This window comes from Siphateles boraxobius, unplaced genomic scaffold (genome assembly GCF_051911475.1).
Source record: "Siphateles boraxobius isolate OS27281-9 unplaced genomic scaffold, OSU_SipBor_1 53, whole genome shotgun sequence".
Taxonomy (NCBI): domain Eukaryota; kingdom Metazoa; phylum Chordata; class Actinopteri; order Cypriniformes; family Leuciscidae; genus Siphateles; species Siphateles boraxobius.
In genome coordinates this window covers 8,989,651-9,004,871 of record NW_027509175.1, presented here as the reverse complement: position 1 = coordinate 9,004,871, position 15,221 = coordinate 8,989,651, and the positions used below count along the sequence as shown (strand labels likewise).

General features: G+C 36.4%; 1 protein-coding gene across 2 annotated transcripts; it reads right to left on the bottom strand.

Annotated features, from left to right (window-relative positions):
* Positions 1–1,457: 1,457 nt before the first annotated feature.
* Positions 1,458–15,136, bottom strand: LOC143714243 (monocyte to macrophage differentiation factor 2). Of its 2 annotated transcripts, XM_077205330.1 has the most exons (8): positions 15,032–15,136; positions 12,617–12,698; positions 9,802–9,962; positions 9,498–9,572; positions 7,149–7,250; positions 6,973–7,042; positions 6,700–6,889; positions 1,458–6,527 (listed from the first exon to the last, which is right to left on the bottom strand). In XM_077205330.1, exons 1-8 carry the CDS (start codon positions 15,043–15,045, stop codon positions 6,520–6,522), a joined length of 702 nt encoding a protein of 233 aa, XP_077061445.1. In that variant the 5' UTR covers positions 15,046–15,136; the 3' UTR covers positions 1,458–6,519. The 2 variants fall into 2 exon arrangements, with proteins under 2 accessions (XP_077061445.1, XP_077061444.1); XM_077205329.1 differs by having other exon boundaries at positions 1,458–6,889.
* Positions 15,137–15,221: the final 85 nt, after the last annotated feature.

Here is a 15,221-nt window from a genome sequence, read left to right as displayed (position 1 = left end):
TAGTTGAGCTCAAGTGAGCTATACAATGGCTATGGTCCATATTTTTTTCTACACACTGTTTCTGAAAAAAATAAGGCGAGAACACCCATGATGTGAAAGAACATTCATTCAGAACATTCATATGAATTAACTATAGCCTAGGCCTACTAACTATAGCAATACAATGTATTTTAATATCATGTAGAATGTTAAATACATACCCATTAATCTTTCTGGGGATTGAGTTAATGTAGGCCTATTTATATTTTATTATATGTGACCCTGGATGACAAAACCAGTCTTATGGGTAATTTTTTTGAAATTGAGATTTATAGATCACATGAAAGCTGAATAAATAAGCTTTCCATTGATGTATGGTTTGTTAGGGTATGGCAATATTTGGCAGAGATACAAATTTGAAAATCTGGAATCTGAGGGTGCAAAAAAATTGAATCATTGATAAAATCGCCTTTAAAGTTGTCCATTTATGTTCGCGATTGTGCTGCATTCACTCACAAAATTAAAAGTTTTATACATTTACGGCACAAAATTTACAAAATATCTTCATGGAACATGATCTTTACTTAATATCCTAATGATTTTTGGCATAAAAGAAAAATTTATCATTTTGACCCATACAATGTATTGTTGGCTATTCCCACAAATATACCCGTGCTACTTAAGACTGGTTTTGTGATCCAGGGTCACATATGACAGTTGGTTTCTACATTTATTTTGGCTACAATTCTTGGTTGAAGAGAAACTGCAGTTAAAATAATGTTCAATGCTTAAAGAATAAATGTAATGCAAATGTTCGGGTGACTGGGAATTGCGATTTAATGTAATTTGGGCACTTTACTCAAAATGCCTGTTAAGAATATGGCCGATCTCTATGAATAATTAATTCCAGTGGAATGACTAATAGATCTGAAGTCTCCTGTGGGTGTAAAGTGGGGCCCTCTACTGGGACATCCGGCAGCACAGAAAGAGGCACTCATTCAAATCCCAGGATGTTTTTGGCTCACATTTGTAGGCCTACATTACAGATGTCAGTGTTTAAATCTGTATTGGTATAATGGATTGATCCATGGCATAAAAATGAAAGATCCTTGAAAGTAGACGGCTCATTTTGGACATACAAAGTAAAGTATATTTCAGTCTGTACTAAAAAACAGAAAATGATCTCAATGAAGTAAAACCAAACTAGAATTGTGACATCTGGTGGTTTGGTGGTGGAACTGGTGGCTGATAAATACTGCAACAATGATCTAATACAACCATTTGTTGTTGTAAATTCCATTTCGAAATTTGTCTTGACAATTAAAACGCGGTTTAATTAAAACCAAATTTGGATAGACAGTAAAGACCATGCATTTTATATGGAACATTTTAGTTAAAATGTGAAAATTGTCCTGCAGAATGACTGTATTCAACATTAACTGCAATTTCAGTAAATAAAGCAATACATTAATGAATAATTGGGTTCAAAATGGTGTTTATTGATCAACCCACAGAAATACAAAATTCATAGAATGCAGGACTCAAATGATGCTTCAGAGAGAAGGAAGATTCCTTGATAAAAAGCATTGGTGTATGAAATAACATGGTCTTAATACAAATACAAAAACTGGGGCAATACAAACGTTGCAGCGAAATCACAATCACAAATACCTTCATGTGAAAGGTTCAAAAGACATTTTTAAATGCAGAATGGCCAACAACACAAAGCCTTGAACAGTTCCGAAACACACCCAAACTGGAAAAGGCACAAATGATATTTACAGTGAGGTCAGGGTTAGGTTTCAAGTGGATTCAGTTTAAATAGAGGATTTACTCATTTTACTGAATTCATATTTTTCATGATTCTCCCCAGAAATTAGGACAGGTAGGCAGCCTGATTTTTTGTGAAGTTTAGTGTCAGATATCATGAAAAGACTATACTAAATTCTACATTATTTAAAGGTTTATTACACAAAAAATAAAAAACAATGTCATCATTTACTTGTGTTGTTTCAAACCTCTATGCATTTCTTTCTTCTGCTGAACAGAGGAAAACATTTTGAAGAATGTGGGTAACCAAACATTTCATGGTAGCCATTGATTTTTTTCCGTACTACGGAAGTCAATGGCTACCGTCAACTGTTTGGTTACCAAAATTCTTCAAAATACCTTCTTCTGTGTTTTGCAAATAGAAATTCATACAGGTTTGGTTGAGTAAATGATGACAGATTTAAAATGTTTTGGGTGAACTATCCCTTTGTCTGAAGACACTAAAGATTTTGAACTAAAGATTTGTCAGGGCAAAATAGCATTAAATTGTGTGATAACAATTTTATAACTTGGTTTGTCCATTTTCAGTTAGCTTTGAGTCAAAGGTAAACTATAAGCTTTCTATCATTTCAACATGTTAAAACACCATAATTATTCACAGCATTTATCAAACATCTGCCATCTAGCATATTCTAGTGACTCAAAAGTGAGAGGAAGGAGACTTTTACATTCAGTATGCACACGCTAATAAGTTATAATAAATAGTGTTGTTTTCATTCAAGGTCAAAGAAAATCGAAATGTATTATCTCAGGCTGAGTGGCAGTGAAAGCTGTATGTTGCATGTAAACTGTAACTGCTCCTTCATAGTAAACACATTTGTCATAAAGCAGAATACACCAAACAAAGATTTGAAAAAAGCAGCCAAAAATGACAAAGGCAGGGAACACTTAATGAACAAAAGTCATTAACACATTTCAAAATCATTTAGAAACAGTTAAACTCATTCTACAATTGTGTTAAAAAATGTAGAATTTTAGATATTATACTGAACATTAGAACTGAACATTATAGACAACAGCATCTGTAACATCAACACTTACTTGGTTAATAAAATATCCTTATAGGGTCTCATGTATTTACAGAAAATACATTGTCAGTGCAACTCATAAGTCTCAAAGCAAAAAATTAGAGCAGAAGCAATTTCGAGTTCAAACTGAAACCTTAAGTCACAAACAGCCCTTACTTTCAACTAAAACCCTGTAAGGGTGCAAAAACGTACCTGACATTGTGTTTTCAAGGTCACAAGGATTTTAGCAAGTAAATATGTTCCTGGATCAACATTTTTGTTGAATGAATGTGAATAACATTGATGTAGAAGCACCTGGTTGTAAGCCTAAACTTGACATAAACTGTAAACTTCAATCTGATTGGTTGATTTGAATGTTGTTCCAGGACCAACAATGATGTTAATCCAGGAACATGTTGTATTTGGTGAAATCACGTTTACCTTGTTGATCCACTAAAAGCGTAAATCTTCACTGACTAAGGCGATGTGTTTCAATAGCATACACATTTCAGCTGAAATTCACTCATCATGAAATTAAACCTAGAAAATAAAAATACTTTTCCAAAAACCACTAATGAAATGTATAATCTTAACACAGCAAACATAAATATCAACATTATAATGCATTTATAGCTAAATATGATTATGTAAATGTGGAATACAACTATTGACCAAACATTTTCTATATTCATAATACATTAAATATCAGTTCTTTTAAGATGTAAAACAATAGCAGATGAACATTTTGGGAAAGATTCTGTTATTCTAATATTTAAGAGCTTTACGTTATTGTAAAGGCCATACAAATTTAAATACTTTTTAAAAAAGACTTCAGTTTATTAGTTGGAGAAATACAGACTGTTTGTGTGTAAGCGTGCCCATGTTTAATTTTACTTGACAATCTGTGGCTGTGACAGCAAGAGTGCCCCTGATCACCTATTAGCCCTGATCAACATGACAATAATACAATGTTCAATTTATTTTCAACGTTAAAATGTTATTAAAATATGAATGGGCTAAGGGAGCGCAACAAAAATGGAATGCTTCAGAAATTGTGATTACCAGCCAGTGATTTAGCAACCCTGAGAGGAAAAGCTTTGGCTGATCAGTCCAATGGAAAAGACGGCTAATTTACAAACATTGACCATTGGTAATCAGATGTTGAAGCTGAGAAAGTACTAAAAACCGTTTAATCACAAAAGTGTGCTAAATGTGTCTTATAATTCATCCAAAAATTAAAATTCTGCCATCATTTACACCCTCATGTTGTTCCGAACCTCTATGATTTTCTTTCTTGCATAAACAACAAATGAGGAACCTTAGTTTTATTATTTATGAAGTCAGAACAGCCCAAGTTTACACTGGAAAATCTGCATTTAGTAATCTACAGAAGAAAGACAAAAATATACGAGTTTGGAACTAAGGCCCTTTTTACACCAGGTATTAAGATGCATTTTGGTAGGTCGGAATACTAGTGGACAACGCTAAATACAGGTGTAAACAGGGTCTAAAACGTTTTGAGCTTGTCCACTTTCAACCACTTTTAGAGGTAGTCAAAAACGCATTTGACCAGATTGTTTTCGTACTGTAAACGTACATTTGGTCTAATGTGTCCGAAAATATTGATCAGATCGAAAGACCTCCTACTCTCCGCCTACTGACCTAATGCGTAAACATAATGGGACGCTTGCTAGCCAGATGGGATTTAAACTTTGTCGGCTGAAGACCCAAGTTTGGTTTGAACACGGAAAACGTACCTAGCACAATGTTCTCTCACCATTCCTGATTTCTAACACACACTCATCGTTCAGCGTGGTCTTGCGGCTTTCAGAGCGGAGGCGAAAGCTGCTGCTATCCATTTGTTTTTCTGTCGTCTCCAAACTTGTTTTTCTGTCGAAATCAGGACAGAAGTGGTTGAAAGTGGACAAAAGAGACAGATTAAAAAAAACAGGTCCCTCGTCTTCTTGTAATCTGATCAACCAAAAATATCTTAACACCAAGTGTAAACAGGGCTTAAATGATGACAGAATTTTCAGTTTTTGGGTAACTGTTCCTTAATTGAGTTCAAAGAGTTCAAAATAATCTGAGGTGAACCTAACTAAAAATCTGTGTAATTTTTACTCCTGTTCATGAAACCTTTAAATGATGAAGGCAAATTGCTGGCGATTTTCAGGGAATCTGTTTTTCATATCCTGTTAAGCACTCATACAAAATGATTCGTGATATAATATCTACAACAGCTGAAAGTTTAAATAAATAAATAAAACACTTTTTTCAGATTTTTTTTTTTTTTTTTTTAGATTTTCCTGGAATTAAGTGCAGTAAAATGGGCAAAAGCCTTTAAAGTGCCCCTATTACGCTATTTTAAAGGTTCCTAATTTTGTTTTGGGGGTCTCCTTCAATAGATTTACATGCATCCAAAATTGAAAAAATCAGAAGTAATTTTCAGACGGCCCAGTCTGTTGTGATTGGTTAATAGCTTACAGCACATGTCTGAAACGAAACGCCTATTACTGAATTTCAGCTTTGTAGGCTTCCTCATCGCTTGCATAAACAGTGATACGAACGATGTAACAATGCCGTATCAATTCCAGCGTGAGTCCTCATACTTTCGTGTAATTGCATGCAAAGTGGTCGACAACACGAACTAAACTCTTCTAGGCCTCAGCTACAACTATAGTGTTTATGTGCGGGTCAGACGTTGTTCGCGAGCAACCAATGAAGACCATAGGGTGGCATTATGCAAATTTGTTACATTGTTACACATGTAAACGGAAGTGAGACTGGAATCGCAGACGACTCGTTTAGGCAGTTCAGAATCAAACCTTTCTTAAAGGAGACGATAATTATTATTTGTCATACACTTTGATCTTGAAAACTTTGCAGACCTTTTACATTCACAAACAGCTATATTACACACGGCATGAAAGGTATTATTCGAAAAAGCATATAGGGGCACTTTAAAACCCCATGCAAGTCTCAATATAGAGAGTGAGCTGTGACCTAACCCCTAAATTTTGTTGTTGTTGCTGAAACCCTATTGTAGTCGAGTTAATTACATAATTTCATATTATTTAAAATATTAAATAATACATTTTTGAATTATATTTTAGTAAATCAAATTAAGCATATTTTAAATCTGAAAGAAAAATTAAAAACACAATCATAATGTGGTATGAGTCGAAAACCCCTAATCTTGTCCTTTAAGCCATGAAATCTTTAAGCAATCTTTCCCTGGACATTGTCATCAAGCACTTGTGGCATTTTCCAAAGACATTACACATCAAAAAATGCAACAAACTTGCACTAGACTAGAAGCATGGGGAATCGATACTGTGTACAGTAATACGAAATGTACTCATATTTCTGACAGAAATAAGAATATCTCCCCACTGGCAGTGGCAGAATTGGCAGAATAATCTTACATCAATTTAAAAAAACACTACAGAAATACCTTTAAACTGTAGTCAAGTAATTACTATCCAGGATGAGTCTTTTTACAAATATCTGGCAGTGATTTTACATTTGCTCAGTATATACCTTTTAAAAAATTGTAAACCGTCATGTAATACGACCATAGACTTTTCCAGAAATGTTCATGTTCTGGATCCTTTATCAGTCTCAGGATTGCACACGGCTTCAGGTCCAAAATGACCCCTGCTGTCTGTAGTCTCACAAAGGCTAGTTGTAATTTCTGTGCTAGTTAAAGACCTATTAATAAGTGACAAGAGTTACATCAGTCAAACTGTTCGCTAGCAAAAACACAAGAGAAAAAAAAACAATATTGTTTATGTTTTTAGTAGAATTCTAGCACTTTAGTGGCAAATATATATTCAAATGATTTGTGGTTAAGTGTATGCATGGGTGTGTCACCGGGCCGTACTGGTTGGTTGATTGAGAGGTGTGTACAGGTACTTCCAGATGGCATAGTAATGGATGCTTGCTCCCATTGCAACAAAGAGATGCCATATAGCGTGAGCAAAGGGCACTATTCCATCACTTTTAAAGAACACAATGCCCAACACATAACACCCACCACCAACTAGCAGCTCACACAGACCTGACCTGTCTGCCTATAAGGAAAATATACAGACATTTCATTTAATTCTAATTATTCTGTCATGACATTTTCAGCTGAAAGCATTCATTTTCTTACCATAGAGAGGATGACAAGGGCGGGAAAAACACCCATTGCTATGTAACAAATCAGTTCTACGACTTTAAACCTGTAACACAAAGGACAAAAGAAACACCTATAGCACAGAAAATGTACCAAAGTGAAAATGTAAGAAGAAAAAAACACTATTTGTCATTTGTCAAACACGTGCTCACCTTTCATGGAAAAAGAATACATAGGCAGTTCCTACAGTGGCCATCACCCAGACAACCCAACGCATGTGGGCAGCCCATGGACCAAGCTCCCGCAGCGTCAGCCTGCCAGAAAGCCATCACATCCTTAATTAATGGTGCTTCGGACACCAACACTCTGTGAAAGTCTCACAGTTTGATTTCCAGGGAATATAAACACTAAATGTTAATTCAGAATGCACTGTAAATACATGTAAAAGTACAATTGAGATTAATAACTCAAGGCTGTGCAGCTGGGTCACAAATAGGAAAACAACTATACTCAAAACACTGAAAAGACTAATTCAACATCTGACTTCTTAGATTATTTTAATTACTATAGCTAAACGTGTCTGTTGAATACTCTCAGAATACTTCTTTGACGCAAAATTAAATTTTAAATCAAGTCAATACAACTAAGTAACAAAATATTGAAAGTTTAAAGTCGGCATGAAATGGAAGTTGCGACCTTTTTTATTTTTTAGTTGCATCAATAAGCCTTGGACGCCCAACACCACGTCTCCGGTTTGTGGTTTGTTCCTCCTTGTAACACTGTTGGTAAATTCTCACCACAGCTGACCGGGAGCAACCCACAAGCCTTGCCATTTCAGAGATACTCTGACCCAGTCACCTTGCCATTACAATTTCGACCTTGTCAAAGTCGCTCAGATCTTTATTCCTGCTCATTTCTCCTTCATCCAACATGCTAATTACAGGAACTGATTATTTGCTTACCATCTAATCTACCCAGACCTTAATATGTAGTCTTATTAGAAGATGATCAACAATATTCTCTTCATCTGTGACTGGTCATGTTTTGGCTCATCAGATATCAGAGTGAAACAGGTTCTTGAACAAGAGAAAATGTAGGTCCAGTAAATATATGCCAGTAAACACGTCATCAGAGAAGAGAAATCATACCATTTATAATAAATACTGCAATATTCCATAAAAAAATAAGAAGTGATTTCTTTGTGACTTTAAGCAACACATCATTTTATAGAATTAATGGTGCTCCAAAATTTTTCTGTGTTAACAGAATTTGTTGATCGATCGGATCACAAGTGAACATTGCTAAATACAGGTGTAAATGGGGTCAAAAATGTTTTGAGTTTGTCCACTTTAAACCACTTCCAGAGGTAGTTGAAAACTCATTTGACCAGATTGCTTTCGCAGTGTAGATGCCATGTGGTCGAATGTGTTCGAACAGCCGCAAAAGACCGCTCACTCACTGCCAAAATGCATAAACATTATGGGAAGCGTGCTAGCCAGACAGGATTTAAACTTTAGCTGGAGACCCAAGTTTGGTTTAATAATGTTTTATTGACAAAGTTCGGGAGGAGCAAGTTCAGATAATTAACATAATTAACACGGGTGGAGAGCATTCAGTTAATCCACGATAAGAGGTATATATATACAGCAGACCTATCTCCTTTCGTTGACAGATTATCAGCATCCCTCCACCAACCCTTCTCCACACTTCTAGTTCTAACCACTTCTATACACGAGGGGAGTAAATGGGTTCAGGCCAAATTTCGAGCTCGGAGCCCTCCCTCCGGACAGCACGCCAAATACGCATAAAGCTTTAGTCCATCTAATTATACTTAAGTGTGAACTCGTGAAAAGATGAAAAACACTGCATGTTCAGGCGTTGTTTTGCAGCTGTCAGAGTAGAAAAGAAAGCTACATACTGCTCTCCATTTGTTTTTCTGTTTTCCCTGGTCGTGCTCATTGAAAATGATCAAGAGAGATGGATTAAAATACCAGGTGTAAACGGGAATGTGTCTCCCTTGTCTACTTGTGATGCGATTGACCAAAACACACCTTAATAACAGGTGTAAACAGGGCTTTAGTCCTGCATTTGAATCCTTAAAACAGTTACGTTCCCACACAGTGATTTAAGGAAGTGACAACCACATTCTATAACTGAACTCACACAATACATTTTCAGGATGCACAACCACATTCTTGGAAAACCCGAGCTGTGTGAACACAGCCAGACTGGATAACAAGTCTGTCATGTCATACAGTTCAAGAGAGCCACTCTGCGCTGCAAAAACGGGTTTCTATACCGTGTGTTGCGGGTTTTCATGTGTGGTTTCGGTAACTTACAGTGTCTGAGATTTGAGCTTGTAACATGCCTGGAAGTAAATGCGGTTGACAATCCCAAAAACTGACAGTGTGAACATAGCCCTATCTACCAACCTGCACTTCTAACTATGAAAGTTTTTAATTTATGAAAGTCAAACACAAAGCCATTAATCCCTAATGCAGACTCAAAACTAATTTCTTAAATGGATGCATAAACAACATTCACTCTGTACATGAGCTCACCATGGTGTGTAGGATGCAGCAATGAAGAAATAGATCACCATCCTGTCGCACATGTGGAAACAGTGTTCAACCGATCTAAAAAGTAAAGTAAAATAACACTTCTCAAGCATATGTGTAAATAAATATTAAGATGGATTATCAGTTAGGCCTAAAAGATTCTTACAGCTACACTAGCTTGATTTCACAAAATGAAAACAAAATCACCTGCAACTCGCTAGATAAACGTTCATGTTCAAGTGTCTGAATTCCCAGTACACAAACAATGATGTATTGATCAAAAAGCTGATTTAGCTCAAAGTCTTACCGGAGATGACTCTTTTTCCAGGAGACAGTGTGGAAAACTGTGGATATGATGAAAAGACTTGATAGTCCTGCCCCATAAAGCCATGCTGAAATCTCCTCCCAGTGGTCATCAGATAAGAGGTACAATAAGAACCCACCCACAATGCTGGGAATGATCCAGAGCTGAGAATAAAAAATAGTCACAGATTATTTAAATATAACAATACGTCCAGGCTGTAGACCATAGGAAATAATTTCAAAACAAATGTATGTACAAATGCATATACACTACATCACTGATGAGTCCTCATTATACAGGCACATGGTTTCTTGCTTCATTGCTGATGGCACACAGCTATTCTTTTCATTTCAACCCAACGATCCCATGGCAGCTGCATGGATCTCAGACTGCCTAGCGGATTGATGAAAGAACGTTACTGTACCTACAACTCAACTAAGCGAAGACAGAGCTTCTTGTCTTCCCAGCCACTCCATCAGTACAGCACAACTTTATTATCCAGATACGTTCAACAACAATAATCACATCAAGTTCGGCCAAGAATCTTGGGATAATCTTTGACGACCAGCTGACCTTCAAAGACCACATTGCTACTACAGCATGATCATGTAAGTTTGCACAGTACATCACCAGGATTTTCCTAAATGAGCATGCAACACAACTTCTCACCCAGGGCCTGATATTTCTAGGCTTGACTACTGCAATGCTCTTCTGGCTGGAATTCCAACACGTGCAATCAAACCCCTACAACTGATCCAGAATGCAGCAGTTCAACTGGTCTTTAACAAGCCCACATCACACCATTGTTTATCTCTCTGCAATGGCTTCCGGTTGTGGCTCGCATCAAGTTCACGACATTGGGGCTTGCCTACAGGATGGCCACGGGCTCCGCACCCTCCAACCTCCACTCTCTTACGAGTGATGTGCCCTCAAGGAGCTTCCGGTCTGTAAGTGAACATTGCAAGGTACCATCACAGAGAAGCACACAATTAATATTTAGTTAATATAAGTTAAATTAATATAAATTAATATTTAATTAATATAAGTTTTTTGTTCACTGTTCCTTGCTAGTGGAATGATCTTCCCAACCCTATTCATTTGAAAGACACATTTCTAGCATCTGTAAAACATTTTTCCATCTTAAAAATATATCTAAATTACGATTATGTTCTCAATGACAAATGCAGTAAATTTAGTTCAGTGTTCATGACCTCAAGGCTAGATTATTGTAATGGTCTACTGGGTGGTTGCCCTGCACACTTAATAAACAAAGTTTGGTTCAAAGTGGACTAGAGTTCTTCTTACTAGAACCAGGATGTATGACCATATTTGCTCAGTTCTGATAAAAATGCATTGGCTGGCTCCCTATTAATCATCATATTAATCATCGCATACATTTTATAATCTTGCTAATTACTTACAAAGCACTAAATGGTTAAGCTCCTCTGTACTTTAGTGAGATCTTAACGCATTAGAGTCCTTCACGTCTATTGCGATCTCAAAATTCTGGCCAGCTGATAATACCTACAATATCAAAATCAACAGCAGGAGTTAGATCGTTTTCTTATTTAGCACTCAAACTCTGGAATAGTCTTCCTAGCATTGTTCGGGAAGCAGACACACTCTGTCAGTTTAAATATAGACTAAAAACACATCTCTTTCACCTGGCATACATATAACACACTATCAATATCTATTCTATTTCTATTCAAATCAGTTAAAAGATTTTTAGGCTGCATAAATTAGGTAAACCCAAAACGGGAACATTTTCTATAACACCCGATGTACTTGTTACATCGTAAGAATGGCAAATACGCTAATATTAGTCTGTTGGACTCATCCTTATCCCAAAGTACCGTATTCAGCTGGATTCGGTTCATATCCAAATCAGATGGTGGACCTGCACCTAGACACGACCAAAACGCAGCCCTGAATGTCAGCAGAGACCGTGTCTACTAGACAATCTCCTGTGAAGGCCTCGTCGACATGACAGCCATAGGCACAGATCCTCAGCAAAGACCACAAGAACCAGACAGGTCCTCCGCACAGACCCTATGGCCAGCTTTGGCTCCATATTGGCGTGATGAATCCGATCTTCAAGCAAAAGGAACGGGATGAAAATTTGAATGCTACCGATCCCGATCTGAATTCTGACTTTTGATGCACCCTAAATTATAATCACACGGTGTTCGTTCATTGGCCAATTTGCTTTATAGATTAAAATATCTAATGAACACTTCACAAATTCACCCTCCCTCACATATAATCGGAAATAGTAAAAGTATGCATATTTGGCGTGCTGAATTTGGCCCGAACCCAGAGTACACTCCCATTCCTGGTTGGGATAGGAATTATTTAAGATTGAGGGGTTGAGGTGGGGAAGGGATGCTGGAAAACTGTCATGAGATAGAGGTAGGTCATCTATATATATATACCTCCTCTCGTGCTAGTTAGGTTGATTATCGGAATGTGCTCATCCTGAATTTTGTTAATAAAACATAATTTAAAGGTGCAGTAAGCGATTTCTGAAAAAAACGCTGCAGATATTTGAAATCACCAAAACAAGCACGCCCCTAACCAAATATTCACACCCCTATCTTGATAGCTCCACCCCTAAATTCACAAACACACTGCAACACAGGCACCTCCCCTATCAAAGTGTATACGCCCCTTACTCCTGATTAGCTGCAAATGTGTTTTGGTGCTCGGTCCGTTCTACTTTCAACAGCGTTTCTCAGAAATCGATTACTGCACTACTACAGGGATTCCTTAATCCCTCCCTATTCTAGCTTATTCTTATTCTAAACACACAACTCACCGCATGTGTGGCACAGTTAGCAGCGTGCTCATATTCTGTTGGCTGATATCTCTTGTTAGATGGTACACGATTGTTCATAAATCTAAAAGCAAAAAGAAAGAGTTAGAAAATGCAGGATCAGGTAAAGGTAATTACTCATACACTGAAAAAGGAATACATGACATACTATTACCTACCTGCTTACCTAAAGCTACGGTAATGATGCTCTTGACATTTGAGTTTGAATGTTGTTTAACAAAGTTAAACTGGTAGTTTCTACAAAATGTTTTGATTAAATAAACAATTCTGTAACTCAACATAATAGGCTACTGTTACTGTTATAGTCAGTAAAATACACCATAAATGTCACCACACATTTCACTCACTCCTATGACATGTTGTACAGCATGAAAATAACAATTAGTCTTTTTCAATAAAATTTCAATACAAATTTGCCTCAAACTCCTAATTACTGCTTATTAATAGTTATTGGGTATGATTAAGGGATTTCGAATATGGTCATGCAGTATGTGCTTTATAAGTAGCCTACTAATAAACAGCCAATATCCTTGTAATATCCTAGCCTCATGTTAATCACCCTAAACAAAAGTGTTACCATTTTTTAATCAAATGCATTATTGCAATTTGCATAGTTTTATTATGATTAATCCCCATATAGGTAAAATGATCATGTGACTGATAATAACTTTTGCAGTTGGCTGGCAGTGGATGGTAACCATGGAGAACCACAGCAGAGGAGTCTTTCATCCTTACACACATCCCTGCACAGTGCTGATGTCACTGTTGGCATGGAAACATATGAGACTGTGACGGAAAAGGAATGAGGCTGTGTGTGGTTTCTTTTCTTCTTCTTTTGTACCACAAAAGTGAAACTTTGAATTCAAGACCACTTGTTTATGTTATAGTTTTGCTGCCAAATAGAGAAACTTAGAAATGTGATGCAGAGACAGACATTATGTGCCAATTCAGTAGTAATTTGGTATAAATTACTGCACATTACTTAGAAGGATGCTAAGAATATTACATAATTTTCCTAAATGTTTATGTTCAGAGGAGTTGAATTCAATTATGAGATTGATGGAGCAGATATTTTCTAGAACAAAAAGCAATAAGAAGAACATATTTGTTTGACCACACAGCAGCCTCATGACGGTTAATAAAGATTTAAATAAGCTATTTAAAAACAGGTCAGACAAAACTGATTTGACTTGCTAAGTTATGGTTATTTCTTCATGACCACATCTAGTTCAAGGCATATTACCCACATCTGTCCTAATTTCTATTGTTAGTAACCCAAATAGCGTGGCCTAAATTTGTTCTAGTATTCATTATAATGGTCAACACTTACTAAAACTCATGCACCCCAGAAAAAGAAAAAAAAAGATATTCTGTTGATAATCTCTTAGTGATGTTGGCTCATTATTTTGTTTAAAACACTGAAGAAACTATTGTAAAAATAATAATAAATGAATATTAACAAAATATGGCATTTTCATAAAGGGATCCAAATATATACTATATTTAAAAAATGCCATTGACACAGTCATGCTCCTCTGTTTATGCTGCAGTGAAATTTTGTACAAAAGTTTTTGAAATATTAATATTTTTAAAAAGAAAATACTATGTGGACTAATTTTTTCAAGAATTTCAGCCTTTTAACTTTTTTCTTGTTTATAATTTCAGGAGAGTGATACTGGAAGCCCAATAAAATAACCCTTTTTTTTAATGTTCCTAGTATTAGTAGGGAATCCAAGTGGCTGTCCGTATTAGTTAAATTATCAATGTATTTTTAATAATTTAATAGATTTGGAGGGAAATGAAAGTTACGTCATGAAGCCATAAACAATATTAATAGAGACTAAACTACTTGAGACCGTACGGTAAGAGCCAGTCCAGCATCACTCAAAATGTGTTCTCGTCCCATTAGCACTTGCTATCAGCACATCCTCACGAAGCCACAGATAATGAACCAAACAGATTCAGATGTCAACTGTTCGTACACGGCAATGAATCCCGGAGAGCTCAATCCCGGTTAACGTTTAAAGTCAAATCTGAAAAATGGTCACAGTTCTACGAAAAAAAAAAAATTAAAACACCATCTTTTTCTACCACTCCCATAAACATCAGTCAGGCAAATCTGTTTAGGGAGCATCGAACACTCGTCTATAGAAAATTACCATAATTTTAACAGTACAACGTACAAGAATCGACATGCACATGTTTAAAAATAAACATTACCCACGTAAACGAGTAACGTTTAGCTTTTCTTTGTGGCGCGCGGGTGTCACATCACAGAAGACAGCTAGACAGAAAAACGACAGCATTGACAAGACCCTCCCCTCTCTATTCAGAACAGTCGCTAATTTAATCATTTCTATTTTCTCTCATCTCGTCGCCACATTTAACGTTACTCACCTTAAAAGTTTCATTTAAATGCGTGAAATCCAACAGTTGCGTGAGTTTAGTTAAAAACGTCGTAGATTCAGTTCAGAGATCGTCACTCAGCGACACTAATGTATTTAACGTTCTCTCTCTCTCGGAAACATCATTCGTGTGTTGAACTACACAAAGCAGCGATCATTATGAGCAATAATCCGGAAGTAGA